Here is a 16,759-nt window from a genome sequence, read left to right on the forward strand (position 1 = left end):
AATCTCGTCGAAATCATCCTGTTCCCCGATACTCGCCAAAAAGGGAAATAGTGCATGCCTGATCCGACACCAGTCACAAAGGGTGTTTGGGATCGAAATCAACCAGGATCAACCCATCTGCGGGAAGATCTGGATCTGGCCCCCAGCATCTGCTCAGCACTAGCCGATCTCAGATGAGGTGTTCGTTCCACTCGATGTGACCTAGCGAGTCCTCAGGTTTGCTTTTGCGTGCAACTCGCCCCTTATACCCTCTGCCCACCATGTCTGCCAAACCAGGCAGAGGCATGTTCGAGGAGCACGAGAACGTCCCCCGAACCCAATTTCGTGCCTCGGCGCACCTTTGGTACCGCTGCTGAGCGTGCTCGACGAAACCTCAATGCCAAACTATCCAATCCGTTGGCTGGATACAGCCATGACGAGCTGCGCAAACAGGGTCACAGATTTGCGGTCGATCATGAGATTGGCGATGAGACTGATATCCGCGCTTTCGAGCTGGGCGCCGTGCTTGCTCAAAGTCCCGAACAGTATGACCGCGTACCAGGACTGACGAGCCAGGAAAAGGAGATTCTGCATCATGAGTTTGCGCATCGTTGGTCGCAGCCATGGAAAATGTATGTGGTCATTGCGCTGTGCTCACTATCTGCGGCCGTTCAGGGAATGGTGAGTCAATTTGCATTGTGTCCAACACACCTTATGTACTAACAACAAGAAGGATGAAACTGTAGTGAACGGTGCCCAGATCTGGTACAAACACCAATTCGGTATCGCTGGCGAAGACTCGAGAAGCGCCTGGCTGGTGGGTCTAGTCAACGCAGCGCCATATCTCTGCTGCGCCCTCGTGGGGTGCTGGCTCACAGTGCCATTCAATCACTGGTTCGGACGTCGAGGGACAATCTTCATAACATGCTGCTTCTCCGCCATTGCTTGTCTCTGGCAGGGCTTTGTCTCGACATGGTGGGGAATGTTCATCGCGCGCTTCGCGTTGGGGTTTGGCATCGGTCCGAAATCAGCGACTGTCCCCGTGTACGCTGCTGAAACAGCCCCACCAGCTATTCGAGGTGCTCTGGTTATGCAGTGGCAGATGTGGACGGCCTTCGGAATCATGCTAGGGTATGCCGCGGACCTGATCTTCTACAAGGTCTCCGATACCCCGAGCATCGTTGGCCTCAATTGGCGTCTCATGATGGCTTCAGCCATGTTCCCGGCTCTGGTGGTCTGCTGCTTCGTCTTTACCTGTCCGGAGTCGCCCCGTTGGTATATGAGTAAGAAGCAATATTTTCGCGCTTATCAGTCCATTTGTACCTTGCGTCACCATAAGATCCAAGCGGCGCGTGACTTGTACTACATGCATGTTCTTCTCGAAGCCGAATCGGGCATGGTCCTCGGTCAAAATAAGTTACTGGAGCTCATCACTGTTCCGCGCAACCGTCGTGCGATGATCGCCTCGGAATTGGTGATGTTCATGCAGCAATTCTGCGGTGTCAACGTGATCGCGTACTACTCGAGCGAAATATTCCTGGTATATCACCCCACGCCCACCAAATGTAGATACATCAGTTAACCCATAATAGGAAGCAAACTTCTCACCAGCCTCAGCCCTTGCCGCATCCCTCGGCTGGGGCGTAATAAATTGGCTCTTCGCGATGCCCGCAATCTACACAATCGACACCTTCGGCCGCCGCAACCTCCTCCTATCCACGTTCCCTTTAATGTCCATAGCAATGTTTTTTACCGGCTTCTCCTTTTGGATCCCAGAAACTCGCCACGCCGCCCGAACAGGCTGCATAGCCCTAGGAACCTATCTCTTTGGCATAGTCTATTCTCCAGGCGGAGGCCCGGTCCCTTTTACCTACTCCGCAGAGGCTTACCCTCTCTATGTCCGCTCCTACGGAATGGCACTCGCGACGGCGACAACCTGGTTCTTCAATTTCGTTCTCGGCGTGACTTGGCCATCTCTGCGTAATGCGTTTACTGCGCAGGGTGGATTTGCGTGGTACGCCGGCTGGAATATCATTGGATGGTGGCTTGTTTTGTTCTTTATGCCTGAGACTAAGAATAAGACTCTTGAGGAGTTGGATCAAGTTTTCTCTGTGCCGACTCGTTTTCATGCGAGATACGGGTTGAGACAGATCCCTTATTTTTTGAAGAGATATATTCTGCGGAGAAATGTGAGTCCGGAGATCTTGTACGAGAAGGAAGACATGGGGACGAGCCCGGAGTTTCCCAATGCGTGACATGTCTGTGATGCATTTCAAAGTTAGGTTGTTTCAACTTTTCACGAAGGTTTGCCGCCATCTTTCCAGCGACTCTAGGGCAAATAAAGCTACCCTTCGCCTCCTGGATAGCGAAGTTGCCGAGGAACAGCGTCAGTGGGACTCTACTTTCCTTCTTGATGGATTTCCAAGTTTGCTACACCCAGCAGGCTACGCTCATTGGTGTGTTCTACAAATATATACCCACCAGTTTTATCTCCTTTTACATCGGCCGTTCTGTAAGCGGAATGAACCATACTTCCGGTCTGCCTCGCAGTCGAAGTGTTGAGAGTCTCCAGAACAAGAGCTTCATCTGCGCTAAGGCCTATCCTATTCTTCGACATTTACAGTATGCGTTTGTTCCTTCTGCTATACCGTTCGTCGATGCAAACTAGACTAATGCATCATGAAATAGAATCTTAGTCTCCACGGACAGCTTCGAATCTTCCGGCTCGCGAGATTTTGACATTGACACCACGTTCAATAACTGGATTGATGGAGCTCAATGGCTGAATCCAGACTTGATCAACTGGGTGAGCTGAGCACTCCATCTTTAGGAGGTCGTGCGGAACTAATACTGGATCTCGGATAAAATTTCTGGGACAGCATTTTGAATTCGGAAGCAGGTTGATGGATCCTACTCATTCGGCCGATATGTCTGACTTTTGCTGAGAGATATAAGATCTTGCCCGGAAATGATAAGCTTGTATTGTACGGCGATGGATCTGCCGCCTCGTGACATAGCAGCCAGGACAAATCTGTACAGAGAGGTATCAGCTGGTGCCTTTGCAATCCGGCCTTCAAGTTTCCTCGGTCTCGGAATGGTGAGTTGACAGTGCCCGTATCTTGTAGATAACTGGGAAGATGAGTTTCTTGTTTGGTCTCAAATTCTGAACAGTAATTGGGAAGTCTCATTACAAGAGCGATGCTAATCAGAATCGCCAGCCCTCACATTGAACGTCCAATATTACCAGGCGCGTGCCAAGCTTGAGCGATTCGGCCTTTCAATGACAGGAATATCAAGAATCATTGGAAAGCAATAAAAACCTCCCTCGCCGCAGCAACGAGGGGCGGTAGGAATATCTTGCCGGGGTGAGTGCTTCATGCACAGTGTCAACTCTGCAACGGCTTTTCAAATCGATCAACAATACCAAGAGAGAATGCCATCGTATGCGAAACTCTGACTACCGCTACCAATCCAAGTATTCTCTGATAACTTCCTTACGTACCTGCAAGACCTCTGAAGTACAAGTCGATGAAAGTGGTGTTTCCAAGTCTTCAGACTACCATCAGACAGAAATCAACGTTGATTGGGACAAGTGGGGCAGATGGCATAGCTTGTACGCCAGCAGTCCTGCTTCGCTCTGAGATCGTCGCTATCACGCTCTTGGTGCTGTGCATGAATTAGACGATGTTGAATGTCCCTATGTACAGCCCAGCACATATAGGATCAGCAGCTTGCCACTGTATAATTTCCCATTCATTGTTGTTGGTCTAGTCGCTTTTACTAGACACTTTCAGTGAGAGCAAGTTCGCAGTTTAACTCGACCCAAGTTTAGAATTCTCACCAAAATGTCATCCATGGTTACCCTGTGCTTTTTCCCAGCTCTAGATGATGACGAAGATGACGGTGATCGGCGACCCCGTTCTGGCGCTATCGGTGAAGGTTGATTCGCGCAAATGACAGTGTAGTGTATAATTAGTACTCATTCGAGCATCATCCATTTCTTCCAAAGTGCAATTAGAAGGGCCACGCCTTCTTTTCCAGAACCATTCTTCCGAATTGGGGAGAAACACTTCCAGTTCGAGTCATTGGGTTTCCCGTTTTTCATGACGTACCGCCATCCGTGGCGCGCGCCTCCTCAACCATCCGCATCGAATAATTGGAGTTCCATTCACAATATTCATGGTTATCAGAGTCGCCATGCCATTTTAAGCTTGGCCTCAAAACTCTCCCTTTTCCCCTCTCCGCGAGCCGTATAACCAGAACGTAATTCCATTGCCACACCCCAACAACATCATGCCCCCCAGGCACGCCCTCCCACCGCGTCCAATATGTCGCACCTCGAGCAGGTGCCGGCGACGCTCTTCCAAGCCGGGCCCGGCAACCAAGTGCTGGGGATTGCTCTTATCGTGTTCATGGCGATAGCACTATATAATGCCGTCGAGCTAGGAATTATCATCCCACTCAGTTTCCGCCGTTATCACAGTCTATATTTCTGGGCACTGCTCACCTCCGCCGTCCTGGGAGTCGTCCCAGGAACGATAGGTCCAGCATTTCAATTTTTCTCAATCGGTCCACTATGGCTGTCACTAGTCCTATCCAATATCGGATTCGTAATGATGGTCCCGAACCAATCCATCGTCCTCTACTCCCGCCTCCATCTCATCTCACAGAGTCGCATTGTCCTCCGGTCCGTACGGTTGTTGATAATGGCCAGCCTATTCTTCATTCTCGTCCCAACAATCACCCTTAATATCGGCTCAAGCTATGTGCTCACGCCAAGCTGGAGCCGAGGTTTTCAAGCGATGGAACGAATCCAACTCACCTGGTTCTCGGCACAAGAAACTCTGATCTCAACAATCTACATCTATGACACGGTCCGAATGATCCGACTGAGCCCCAACGACGACAAGAAGCGACATAAGATATTATACGAGCTGCTTGCGATTAACGTGGCTGCTATCTTGATGGACACGAGCCTGGTGGTTCTGGAGTATGTGGGGTATTATTTCACGCAGGTGATTCTCAAGGCCATGGTGTATAGTATCAAGTTGAAGCTTGAGTTTGCTGTTTTGGGGATGTTGGTTTCGCTTGTACATTCGAACGGGTCGCAAGGGGGTTTAGCTTGGCAAGCTGATTGTCCCTCGTCTGGGTGGTCGTGATTCATGATCTCCCGGGCTATATCTTTGTATTTAGATGGATACACAGGGATCGGATTGTTGATGACAAGTACGAATTAGTTGACGCATCATTATGCAAGCATACAATAATAACCCAATGGTTGTACATGCCATAGGGTTTGGTTGTACAAGAAAACGTGGATTCTCGGGGAATCAAATGAATAGTTTCATGAGACCAGAGATAACCATCGGCACGCATCTTCCGACAATTCTTAATATTTCAAACGATGTGTCGATCCGTAGCATCGCTTTACTCTCTAGCTAGGACGAGAACTTGACCATCTAGACCTGCAAGACCGTCGGATGGCACACCAGCCCCGCAGTGCTGAGCCGCCAACGCCCGCCAAATGCGGAGGTGGAGCTGGCATTTGAGGTGGACCGACGCCGTCGGATACGAGCCGATGAATTCCTTCCGAAGCTCACTTACGTACCTTCAACCCTTAGCAAAAAGATGGACATCGATCCGAAAGTGCGGGGCACGAGAGACTATCTGGACAAGCATATAAACCGCGGTTCCCATCCGCCCTGACGCCCGTCACTTTCAAGGATCATTCCCTACACACCATCATGCTTGGAAAGATCGCCCTCGAAGAAGCGTTTGCGCTACCTCGATTCAAGGAGAAGACTCGTTGGTGGGCAGGCTTGTTCGCGACGGATGTGGATAAGCATGTCGCTGAGATCAACGACGTCGATTCCATCCGGTTAAACTTCGCCGAGAAGCACGGCGTCGGCCTTCAAATTCTTTCATACACAGCGCCGGGCGTGCAAGATATCTGGGATCCCAAGGATGCCCAAGCTCTGGCTGTTGAGATCAACGATTATATCGCGGAGAAAGTGAAAGCGCATCCTGATCAGTTCGCTGCATTTGCGTATGTCCCCTTCTCCCTCGCTTCATAGACACAATCCACCTAACAAAACCAGTACGCTATCAATGCACGACCCCAACGAAGCAGCTCAAGAACTTCGCCGCTGCGTAACTCAGCACGGTTTCCTGGGCGCCCTAGTAAACGACACGCAACGCGCTGGTCCCGACGGCGACGAGATGATCTTCTACGACAACCCCTCCTGGGACATCTTCTGGTCCACCTGCACCGAACTCGACGTACCCCTATACCTGCACCCGCGCAATCCAACAGGAACAATCTACGAGAAGCTCTGGGCAGACCGGAAATGGCTCGTCGGTCCGCCGCTCTCCTTCGCGCAGGGCGTCTCCCTCCACGTCCTGGGAATGGTAACGAATGGGATCTTCGACCGACACCCGAAACTCCAAGTAATTCTAGGCCATCTGGGCGAACATATCCCTTTTGATATGTGGAGAATCAATCACTGGTTCGAAGATCGGAAGAAGTTGCTCGGATTGCAGGAGACATGTAAGAAGACGATTCGGGAATATTTTGCGGAGAATCTTTGGATCACTACTAGTGGGCACTTCTCGACTACGACATTGAATTTTTGTTTGGCTGAGGTTGGGGCGGATCGGATTTTGTTCTCGATTGATTATCCGTTTGAGACTTTTGAGGATGGGTGTGTTTGGTTTGATGGGTTGGCTTTGAATGAGGTGGACAAGGTTAAGATTGGGAGGGGAAATGCGCAGAAGTTGTTTAAGTTGGGGGCTTATAAGGATTGGAATGCTTGAGGGGTTTGGACGTTGGATCTAGGGTTGTATGTATGGTTGTCGGATTTTACGAACATAAGTACTTCCATGCATGACACTCACCCTCGTGAATACATCCTACTTGGTCCGTTAAAGTTGTGTCAGATTTATAAAAATGGTCTAACTAATACGCTCGAAGGGTTTCGGGGTGAATGAATTCAGTGGAAAACAGGCAAGGAAGCTCTGCCCTGTAGAGCGGTGTTTGGTCACATTGCTAGGGTCAGTAAAGATTGAAAGCAGAATAAAAAGGTCTTTGCCACACACGGATACAGCGTGTGCCATTCTACGAAAGCGCTTTTCCGGGTTCTTGCTCTTGGTCAATTCGTTCCAGTATCTTGATGACAAACGTAGACTTGCTCAATGACCCGTGGATCTGATTGTTGACGAGCACTATCTATTCCAGAAGGCCTAGTGCGTTTCCATTAGCCTCACGTGAATCCTCGGCATTGAGACAATTCTCCGACTGGCGAAACAGGGTAAAGTTCATATTATAACTTTTTTGGTCATATTCACAGAGAGAATATGTGATTCCTTGCGCAGCTTTGGGCTTGAGAGCAGTTCTTCGATGTTCTCGAGAAGGGTTATTTGGGACTCAGCTCGGGCAAAGTGAAACACGAGGTGAAGATCCTCATATGATCAATTTTATAAATGTATTGAATTATGTTTATAATGAGATTGTGATTCCGAGATGAGGTGTAAGGGTGAAAGGTGGAGAGACCCGGTGGATGAAAGATGAAGAAAAGAAAATAGAATTAGACTAATGAGTTTACCACTCCTCGATCCGAACCGTCGTAAGGGCAGTCGTGAGACAAGGACGTGTCCATGGAATCAAGCAGTGGCTATGTCTTCCCCTCGACGTTTGCCTGACAAAAAGAAGCAAGAGCGCGACGAGGAACAAAACGTTCCAAATGTCACGCCAACAAGCCTCGCAGACAAGACGCACGTAGAGTTAATGAAGACAACATGTTTCTTCGCACATCGACTAATCAACGTGCCATTGGTAAAGCACGGCAACTTTAAGTAGTGCGATCATTCGGTTTTTACATCGTCCTCTGGTAAAGACACATCCATCACTCTTTCGCCCGCCTTTTCTAGTGTTCGTTTACTCCAGGACCGTACACCTTTGTAAACAGCCTGAGCAGGTTAGTAGTGACCAGTGTTGATCATGATGCGTTGTACATACCCAGAGAAAGGTGCCAACGCCGACGACAATGACCAACCAATTGAGAGAGCGAGCTCGGTCTCGTCCTGTCGTGCGGCCAGCCAATATCCCCGAGCGCGGGCTCCAGAACGGAGAAAATACCCAGATCGACCTGGCAATAGACAAAAGACCGAGAGAAGCCACTCCTTTGGCAAGATGGGCAATCCATGACGCGTCTGTGTTAAGCTCCTCTTCCAACTCGTAGACATCGATGTCAATGGGGCCGAGGTACAAATCAAGGATTGGGTCAGCAACAAAACCAAGAATGAAAACAGTAAACATTAAAATGGCGATGGTGAGGAGGAGCTGTGTGCCAGCACTACTGATCCACCTCGCCCAGGTTAGACGTTGTAGCCGATACTGAAAGCCGCAGGTCGGGCACTGCCAGTAGTTCCTCGCGCCGTATCGGGGGTCCGCGTGCCGCCATGTCTGCAGGCAGTTTTCGTGCACATATCTCGAGGAGCCTTTGCATTGGCAGGGGCTAAGCAAGCGGCCGGAGTCTTCCGATTCATACACAACGCGAGGTCTCTGGAGAAATTCCGAGGGCTGGAGGGTGGGCGAAACGGATTCTAGGCAAATTCGACAGACTCGAGGAGGGTAGGCCGGATCTGCCGAGTCTGCAGTCTCTGCAAACTCAAAGTCCTGAGCCGGCTCTGGCTGTATTGTCTCGTCATCGGACATGGGAAAGATGAGGGAAGTTTGTGTGAAAAAGCTCCACTGCATTTATGGGAAGTGGCCTAACCCGATGGAGCTCACCGCCTTGGCAGCTCACACCTGAGCTTCCCCCAAACGTCACCCTCGTCTGCCTACACCTGCACCTCTTTAATTCATCCCTCGCCGTGTTTTTTGATCAGACATCAAAATATGGCTGACCGATACTCCTTCTCCCTGACGACCTTCTCGCCCAGGTATGTGCCCTTGGCCCAATGATTGACGACGACTAACAACATGAATAGCGGCAAGCTGGTGCAGATTGGTAAGATCAACAAATTAGATCTAAGGAGCACGCATTAATGAACTCACAGAATATGCCTTGAACGCTGTCAACCAGGGTGTCACAGCCCTCGGCATCAAAGGTACCATGCCAAATCAATGACTTCGCTTACCTTTCCATCACTGACCACGACAGCTACCAATGGAATTGTCCTGGCCACCGAAAAGAAATCCTCCTCGCCTTTGATCGATCCGCCTTCTCTCTCGAAAATCTCGCTGATCACCCCAGACATCGGAATGGTGTACGCCGGCATGGGTCCCGACTACCGGGTCCTAGTGGACAAGGCGCGAAAGGTTTCACACACGGGCTACAAGCGCATCTACAACGAGTACCCTCCCACACGGATACTGGTGCAGGACGTGGCGCGCGTGGTGCAAGAGGCCACGCAGTCCGGAGGTGTTCGGCCGTACGGTGTCAGTCTGCTGGTTGCAGGCTGGGACGAAGGTGTCGAGCCTGAAGAAGGCCAGGGCGGCAAGACTGGCGGTATCCTCAAGGGCGGACCTAGTCTGTACCAGGTTGATCCTAGTGGCAGCTACTATCCTTGGAAGGCGACGGCCATCGGCAAGCACGCTACCAGCGCGAAGACTTTCCTTGAGAAGCGGTACACCGAGGGTCTGGAGCTGGAGGATGCTATCCACATTGCGTTGTTGACGCTCAAGGAGACGATTGAGGGCGAAATGAACGGGGACACGATAGAGATCGGTATGTTGTATGTTTTGCGAGGTCGATGATAAAGGCTGACGGAAGTAGGAATTGTTGGCCCGCCGGCGGACCACCTGTTGGGCTATGAGGGTGTTGAGGGTGCTCAGGGACCCCGATTCAGGAAGTTGACTAAGGAGCAGATTGAGGACTACTTGACCAATCTGTGAGCAGCTACAATGGGAATGACTTTGTTGCAATGACCTAGCAAATGAGAAACATTCATAAATGTTCACGATCCGTCTCTAGTCGTAAGCGCCCAAGCTCATACCACGGTATTCGGCGGCATCTGCGTTCTGAAGGACAACAAGAGTTGCCCGTAAGCTGTATCGTTTAACATTCTCTTCTCTCGCTCTTTCCTTGGCATCTTTATATTCCTGGCGCAGACCTTCCACCTTCAATCCCTTAACATATACAAGCGAGTTTTACAACGAGTAGGGGTGTACGTCCAAACAGAAACAGAGAGACCTTACTTTACTCACTGCTAGCTTTAAACAGCCCAGGATGCAGCGACAACATAAGCAAAGTAGAAAACAACACCTATCACAAAATGAAGACTACTCATCCGATGATTTCTTCGCGTATTCTTGAATGGTCGAAACATTGAACTGCACTGTGGATCTATCATTTTTCTTACTGGACTGCTCGCATTCCTCCCATTAAGCAGAGTGCCAGACCTATCTCACCGATGGATATTTGCATAATAATTCCACAAATGGCACGGCCTGTTACCCATACCGTAGCTGTAAGGCAGCAAGGGAAAATGGTGCGACTTTGTAAAATCTCCAAGTAGGGAATCCGCTTCGCCTACTTAACCTCAAACCCAACCTGCGCGAATTGACAATAGCAGCTTCCTTGTAACCCAGACATACAAATCACATTCTAGGTCGATGAATGCCCCAGTATTATTTCCAATCTGAGCATGCTACAAATCAGTCACTTACGCGCCTAGGCAACCAGTCTGTGTGACATGGAGAATGCCCCCCCTTTAGACCCATTCTCATTAAGCCTTGCCCCCACGACACCCCTCTACCATGACCAAATAGAAGTCATGATCGACCCATCCCAAGACCTCCTAGACGGGATATCTGGCGCACTAGCTTCAGAAGGCGACGTCCTCCAAATGACACTAGTGACGTTCATCGGATTATCATGCTACAACGTCGCAGAACTAGTCGTCCTCGTGCCATCTACATTCCGACGCTGGCAAGGCCTCTACTTCTGGTCGCTCCTCGCATCGGGATGCCTAGGCGTAGTGCCGTACTCGATAGGCTTCCTGATGAAATTCTTCACGCGCGCCGACTCGGTCTTATCAGTTACTGTGCTCACGATCGGGTGGTGGACCATGGTCACCGGACAATCCATCGTATTATACTCGCGGCTCCACCTTGTGTTGCGGGATGAGAAAGTCCTTCGTCGAGTATTATGGTTGATTGTTGCCAATTTCTTCTTACTGCATGTTCCCACGACGATCTTGACCTACGGGGCGAACATCGTCCATAGTGGGGAGATTGCATGGGTGCAGGGGTATAATGTTATGGAGAAGATTCAGTTGACCGGGTTCACGATTCAGGAGAGTTTGATCTCGACACTGTATGTAATTGAGACGGTGAAATTGCTTCGGATCGGTGCTGAGTCGGCGACGCGTCCTGATACACGATCGATCATGTATCAATTGATCGGGATCAACTTCGCCATCATTGCCATGGATTTGCTCCTGCTAGGATTGGAGTATGCCAATTTCTATGCAGTGCAGATCACGCTGAAGGGGTTTATATACTCGCTGAAACTCAAGCTTGAGTTTGCGGTGTTGGGCAAGCTGGTGGATTTGATTCAGGGGTCGAGACATCCGATGTCCATTGCTATTGCTGATACGCTGCCATTATGTTCTTTCACGCATCAGACGGCGGATCAAGACGATGATCAGCCCGAGGTGGAGCCCCATGGGGAGATTGTGGAAAGTAGGGCGTTTGTAGAGTCCGGGAATCATAATAGCTAATCCTTGTCGAGCAAAGTCTCTTCCATCCATTCGTATTCGCCTTCTGAGTCTTCATCTTGACTGTTCGGCGATTTCATTCTCAGCTTTGCGCTTGCGACTAGGTGTAGGGTCGGGAGATTTGATTTCGTTTTGTCTTTCCACCTCGTGGAGGCCGTTCTGTACATGTCAGTAAGACCTCAGTAGATTCGAGACCCGAAGGACCCACCGACTCGATCCGGAATTGGACGATCAACTCCGGTACTCGAACTGGTAACGTCTTCCCACTCCGCTTGGTAACTTCGGCAAACCTCGCGTCTGGGAGATCACGATACAAAACAATGCGCGTCTGGACATTAGTCTCCCAGGCCCCGCCCGCTACAAGAGGATACAGCGTCGCACGTGGCTGGCCTTTGATCTTAGTATGAGTCTGATTCACAGCCAGCACTGCAATATTGCGAGCTGCGAGACGTGCGAGATGAGTAGCCAACTCGCTAGCGACATTCCACTTCCGATTCAGAAGCCATTGCAGCTGGGCCTTATCGGCAATCTTGCCCTGGGTCAGCCGTTCCTTGAGCTCTGCGGCATTGGGAAAGTAAGATGGGAAAAGAGACGAGACTGAGTCGATGACAATGAGGGAGGTTTCTTCCGGCGGGAACCCCTTGGGTGGACGCATCAAAAGTGCTAAGAGATGTGGGAGCGTATGGGCTCGGAAATGAATCACGCTGTCCAGGCTGGCTGTCATTGCCTGGATTCTGTGGGCGGGTAATGGCGAGCCCGTGTCTGGATGGAGAGTGAGCTAGATGCCATCTACTGGGAGGAGTCGCTTACCGATCCAAACGACCTTTCCACCATCACGAATTGCTTGCGCGGCAATATTGAGACTAGTCCGGATCAGTTTAATTTGCTAGTATCAAGAGAGAAACTCACGCAAATGAGGTCTTGCCCGCGCCTGGTGGCCCGAATGCCTCGGCCACCTGTCCGCGCAGGATGCCCCCGCGCCCTTGATCCAGACCATCAAGGGCCTCGTCCAGACGCGTCAGTCCTGTGCTGATGGGGGTTCTGGACGATGCTGAGGCGTTGAGAGACTGTGAGGCCGAAATGGAGACCACGGGCACTACTGCTATCAGCGTGTCTGTGGGGTCCGGTTCGCGGAGCAACTTACGCGAGTCCTGGCTGTCGAGACCCAATTCTCTGTTGATGCTCATGGCGCATTGATTTAAGCCGAGTAGTAGAACATCTCAATCACGCCGCCCGACACATCTCGCCAGGGACTAAATGTTCGCTGACGCAGTTCTGTAGTCGAAAAGTGGATCGATCGATCGGTGGGTCCAATTTCGACAGAAAACGCGACTCTCGAGAATCTGGAGCCATACGATCACCTTATATTCACATTCATGACCCTATGTCAATCCCAATAAGCTGGGACTATTCCCTAGGGGATGCGACCTCAATCTTGGTTATAATTATCTGTATTCTTCCAGCACTGGTGCTGTTCTCGCCCAGCCAGTCCTATCCCAAAGGGTGTCGCCGACTCGGCCTCCCAGAAGGGACAAGCAATCTCGACGATGAATTCGACCCAAAATACAACACAGGCGTGCCAAATGAGTACGATGTCCAAGGCCGCCCAACCTGGCGCGTCAAAGCACTTTTCACCTACCCGCTTAAATCATGCGGCGGCATCGAGCTTCAAGCCTCCAATGTCGTGCCCACAGGCCTAGAATTCGACCGCCAATTCATGTTTGCCGAGAACACAGCTGATGGCTGGAACTGTCGTACTCTACGGAATGCAGGCTTCCAACGTCTCGCACTGATCCATCCCGAGATCTGGGTTCCAGACCCTTCATCGCCAGGCTACGACTCAACCATCCAAGGCGAGATGATAATCTCATATCCGCGTCTCGTACCAACAGGGTATACGGGTGTAATTTTGAACCTAGCCATGGCCTTGAAACTTCTCGATTCACGGCAGAGATTCAGCGTCCCCCTCGTTCCACCCAGTGACACCAAATTCCCGCTCCTGCCAGTCCAAATATGGAAAGACAAGCCTTTAGCCTGGGACTACGGCTCTCTCCTCCCACCATCATTACACACCTATCTAGGCTTCAATTCATCTGAATCCCCGTTAACCCTTTTTCGCGCAAACCCAATCCATTTACGCCAGATTTATCGCAACGCACCCCGCGCGCAGGAGATAGGATTCCAACCGACCACGGCATTCGCAGACGCATATCCAATCCATCTACTCAACCTAAGCAGTCATCGGGATGTGGCGATGAAATGTGCACACGCAATTCCAAAGCTAAGTATCCGGCGATTTCGCGCGAATATAATTACGCAAGGACCCGGGGCCTTTGAAGAAGATAGTTGGAAGCGGATAGAGATTGGCGGAGTTGAGATCTACGCTGCGTGTCGGACTGTACGGTGTCGGTTGCCGAATGTGGATCCTGAGTCTGGGGAGCGGCATGGTGTTGAGCCGGATCGGACGTTGAAGGCTTATAGACGGATAGATGAGGGGGATAGGACAAATGCGTGTCTTGGGATGCAGCTTGTTCCGGCGTTGCAGGGATGGAGAGTCGTTTGTGGAGATGAAATTGCTGTGTTGGAGAGGGGGCAGCATCGATATATTAAGATGCTAGCGCCTGGTGAGGTTGTTGAGGGTGTTTGAATATATAAATGTATTACTTTTCGAAGGGAAGAGGATGGAAATGAAGAAAGGGAATTATGTAGAATGAACCATATGTATATATGACAATGTATGATTGAAGTGAAAAGGCTAAAGCTAAATGAGATCATGGGGGTATGGGTAAATAACAGGACATAATCAGGCCTTGACAGGCTCTGGAGCAGGTGTAGGTTCCAACTCATCGGACTCGCTAGCATTGAGGACGGGACTAATATCATCGTCTTCCTCGGGTATAATCAAGTTCAAGATGACGCCAGCAATGGCAGTCACGGCGAAACCATTCTCCATGACAAGGTCGACGGCATTGAGTAGACCTTCCAAAGAGTGGTTATCTCCACTGTAAGTGAAGACATAGAACCACCAATCGGGGACGAGGGTGATACCCATTCCCAGGGCGAAGCTGGCGGTAATAATGAAGCGGTTGCGGCGGTTGAAGTCGATGGTCGCGATGATGCGAATACCAGAGACAGCAACACTACTGAATAAGAAACTAGTCATGCCTCCGAGGACGGCGCTGGGGATGGAGACCAGTGCAGCGGCAAATTTGGAGAAAATGCCCATGACAATCAAGAAGAAGCAGCAGCAGTAACCGGCTGTACGGTTAGCGCACTTGGTCAAAGCGATGACACCGTTATTCTGTGCGAAGACAGACATGGGACTGATGGTCATCAAGCCGGCAATGAGGCAGGTGAGTCCGTTACCAAGAACACCACCCTGGATGCGGGAGTCGAAGGTACCACCCTCGACCTGGAGGCGGGAGACATCGCAGGTTGCAGTGATATCACCGATCGACTCCATCATAATGACAACGTAGAGCGCTAGTAGTGGAAGAATCAGAGGTGGGTAAATGCTCAATTTGAAAGTATGGACCCAGGCAAAAGATGCCACCGGAGCAACGTCAATGCCAGACCTCTCGAAGTAGTTGCAGGCAGCCGCAACAACAGATCCGACCAGCAAGCCGACCACGACGGCGCAACTCTTCAGGATAGGAGGGCCGAAGCGCTCACACAAAATGATCGTTACGAACACGAGGAAACCGAGACCAATGAACTCGGGGCTTCCCCAGGGCAGAGCGTGAGGCGCATCCGCACTGGGACACATCGGCCTGGTCGATCCGCTAGGATAACAAGATGAACCACCGCCCCAGTCCTGCATGGCGGACTTGATGAGCGAAGCACCGATCAACAGAACAGTCAGGACCAGTAACAAGCGGAGGGGAAGACGCGCGCCAGGACCTTGCTGCTCATGAACGACAGACCGATCTCCAATAACGCACAGAGACAAGAAGTACCGAGCAAGGCACCATATCCATCCGGACATGGCAACTTGGTCCCATCGGCCGCAGTAGGACAATAGCCCGACTTGTACATCTGACTGAAGGCTCCCTCGGCGACAGTAATTGTCGAGAAGGAAGTCCCAACCACGGATAGCAAGCCAGTTCCAATGAAGTACTTTGTTCCTCGCACATGGAACCGACACATTTGCACGGCACTCAAAATGCCACAAACCACCAAGGAAGTGGAGACCAGATACTGAGAGTATTCACTGCCGAAGTTGGCACCCAATGTACCGGAGAGGATAATAGGTGGTGAGATGACACCGGCCAACATGGCGAGGGCATGTTGCAGACCCAGGATCAGTGCAAGGCAAACAGGGACGCTGTCTTCGAGACCAAAGAATGGGGCGGATTTGCGGGGGCGCTTGGTGAACGGCAGGCGGGGAATAAACAGATATGCGTAGTCGTAGTCACCGACGAGGCCCTCCCTTTGCGACAAGTTAGTCGGATATTAAGATGGAAATATGATCCCTTTGAGTCATACCGTGTAGTGAACTTCTTTACGGCACGATTTAGGTTGTCTTTGAAGGAGCGCCGAGGCCTGTGATCCGGCCCGATCTGATCTGGACCATCCATGATGGATTTAATGAATTCAATGGACTTGAATTGAGCTTGAAGTGGATAGAACCGTGCGACTCACGGAGACTCTATATACAAATCTCTCCCACAAAAACCCACGATCGGAGGCCAAAGTGTGGAGAGTGGATCCGATAAGATGTCCAGGCCCGCAATTAGCAACCTCATCGCATAAATCTCACCTCTCGACTTACTCTTCTCGGACAGGGGACACACTTATCTTCCGTGGATCCTTGAACCCCCCATCCCCTCGCCAATCAGCAGTCCGATCTAGACTCGTTCGGGAAGTCACAAGATAAGCCCTGGAATGTTAAGCCGTCGACTAAAGTGGCTCACCCTTCTCGTCTATATTCCTCCGTGTAGTTGAACACGCATGGCGGGGCACAGATGCGTCTCGGGTGTTCCGGGCGGTGCTAGCGCTAGGCATGCGGTCCCTGGAGCCGAATCTCCCCTGGTCATTCGACGCCCCCGTATCAAGGATA

At 50.9% G+C, this 16,759-nt stretch overlaps 10 protein-coding genes across 10 annotated transcripts; 7 read left to right on the forward strand and 3 right to left on the reverse strand.

Annotated features, from left to right (window-relative positions):
* Positions 1 to 260: 260 nt before the first annotated feature.
* On the forward strand, positions 261 to 2,234 carry N7477_009096 (uncharacterized protein; the record flags this gene model as incomplete). The annotated part of the gene is made up of 4 exons (XM_056970757.1): positions 261 to 343; positions 411 to 660; positions 713 to 1,519; positions 1,572 to 2,234. The coding sequence occupies 4 exons, from the start codon at positions 261 to 263 to the stop codon at positions 2,232 to 2,234; spliced, it is 1,803 nt and encodes a 600-aa protein (XP_056817736.1).
* Positions 2,235 to 2,392: 158 nt separating this feature from the next.
* Positions 2,393 to 2,794, forward strand: N7477_009097 (uncharacterized protein; the record flags this gene model as incomplete). The annotated part of the gene is made up of 2 exons (XM_056970758.1): positions 2,393 to 2,601; positions 2,668 to 2,794. The coding sequence occupies 2 exons, from the start codon at positions 2,393 to 2,395 to the stop codon at positions 2,792 to 2,794; spliced, it is 336 nt and encodes a 111-aa protein (XP_056817737.1).
* A 1,513-nt stretch (positions 2,795 to 4,307) lies between these two features.
* On the forward strand, positions 4,308 to 5,528 carry N7477_009098 (uncharacterized protein; the record flags this gene model as incomplete). Its single annotated transcript, XM_056970759.1, has 2 exons — positions 4,308 to 5,094; positions 5,422 to 5,528. The coding sequence occupies 2 exons, from the start codon at positions 4,308 to 4,310 to the stop codon at positions 5,526 to 5,528; spliced, it is 894 nt and encodes a 297-aa protein (XP_056817738.1).
* Positions 5,529 to 5,723: 195 nt separating this feature from the next.
* N7477_009099 (amidohydrolase family protein) lies at positions 5,724 to 6,792 on the forward strand (the record flags this gene model as incomplete). The annotated part of the gene is made up of 2 exons (XM_056970760.1): positions 5,724 to 6,025; positions 6,078 to 6,792. 2 exons carry the CDS (start codon positions 5,724 to 5,726, stop codon positions 6,790 to 6,792), a joined length of 1,017 nt encoding a protein of 338 aa, XP_056817739.1.
* A 1,047-nt stretch (positions 6,793 to 7,839) lies between these two features.
* N7477_009100 (E3 ubiquitin-protein ligase MARCH) lies at positions 7,840 to 8,734 on the reverse strand (the record flags this gene model as incomplete). Its single annotated transcript, XM_056970761.1, has 2 exons — positions 7,840 to 7,944; positions 7,994 to 8,734. The coding sequence occupies 2 exons, from the start codon at positions 8,732 to 8,734 to the stop codon at positions 7,840 to 7,842; spliced, it is 846 nt and encodes a 281-aa protein (XP_056817740.1).
* Positions 8,735 to 8,875: 141 nt separating this feature from the next.
* pre8 (proteasome core particle subunit alpha 2) lies at positions 8,876 to 9,874 on the forward strand (the record flags this gene model as incomplete). The annotated part of the gene is made up of 5 exons (XM_056970762.1): positions 8,876 to 8,919; positions 8,968 to 8,987; positions 9,037 to 9,087; positions 9,141 to 9,707; positions 9,756 to 9,874. 5 exons carry the CDS (start codon positions 8,876 to 8,878, stop codon positions 9,872 to 9,874), a joined length of 801 nt encoding a protein of 266 aa, XP_056817741.1.
* An 881-nt stretch (positions 9,875 to 10,755) lies between these two features.
* N7477_009102 (uncharacterized protein) lies at positions 10,756 to 11,703 on the forward strand (the record flags this gene model as incomplete). Its single annotated transcript, XM_056970763.1, has 1 exon — positions 10,756 to 11,703. One exon carries the CDS (start codon positions 10,756 to 10,758, stop codon positions 11,701 to 11,703), a length of 948 nt encoding a protein of 315 aa, XP_056817742.1.
* Positions 11,704 to 11,754: 51 nt separating this feature from the next.
* N7477_009103 (uncharacterized protein) lies at positions 11,755 to 12,887 on the reverse strand (the record flags this gene model as incomplete). The annotated part of the gene is made up of 4 exons (XM_056970764.1): positions 11,755 to 11,859; positions 11,909 to 12,462; positions 12,511 to 12,563; positions 12,610 to 12,887. 4 exons carry the CDS (start codon positions 12,885 to 12,887, stop codon positions 11,755 to 11,757), a joined length of 990 nt encoding a protein of 329 aa, XP_056817743.1.
* A 197-nt stretch (positions 12,888 to 13,084) lies between these two features.
* N7477_009104 (MOSC domain protein) lies at positions 13,085 to 14,347 on the forward strand (the record flags this gene model as incomplete). Its single annotated transcript, XM_056970765.1, has 1 exon — positions 13,085 to 14,347. One exon carries the CDS (start codon positions 13,085 to 13,087, stop codon positions 14,345 to 14,347), a length of 1,263 nt encoding a protein of 420 aa, XP_056817744.1.
* Positions 14,348 to 14,503: 156 nt separating this feature from the next.
* N7477_009105 (nucleobase:cation symporter-2 family protein) lies at positions 14,504 to 16,277 on the reverse strand (the record flags this gene model as incomplete). The annotated part of the gene is made up of 3 exons (XM_056970766.1): positions 14,504 to 15,600; positions 15,657 to 16,129; positions 16,186 to 16,277. 3 exons carry the CDS (start codon positions 16,275 to 16,277, stop codon positions 14,504 to 14,506), a joined length of 1,662 nt encoding a protein of 553 aa, XP_056817745.1.
* Between the last annotated feature and the right edge of the window lie 482 nt (positions 16,278 to 16,759).

The sequence above is a fragment of the Penicillium maclennaniae genome, assembly GCF_028827695.1.
Source record: "Penicillium maclennaniae strain IBT 15551 chromosome Unknown utg000008l:1.0-3552695.0:1.0-3555053.0, whole genome shotgun sequence".
In the NCBI taxonomy this organism is placed as follows: Eukaryota; Fungi; Ascomycota; class Eurotiomycetes; order Eurotiales; family Aspergillaceae; genus Penicillium; species Penicillium maclennaniae.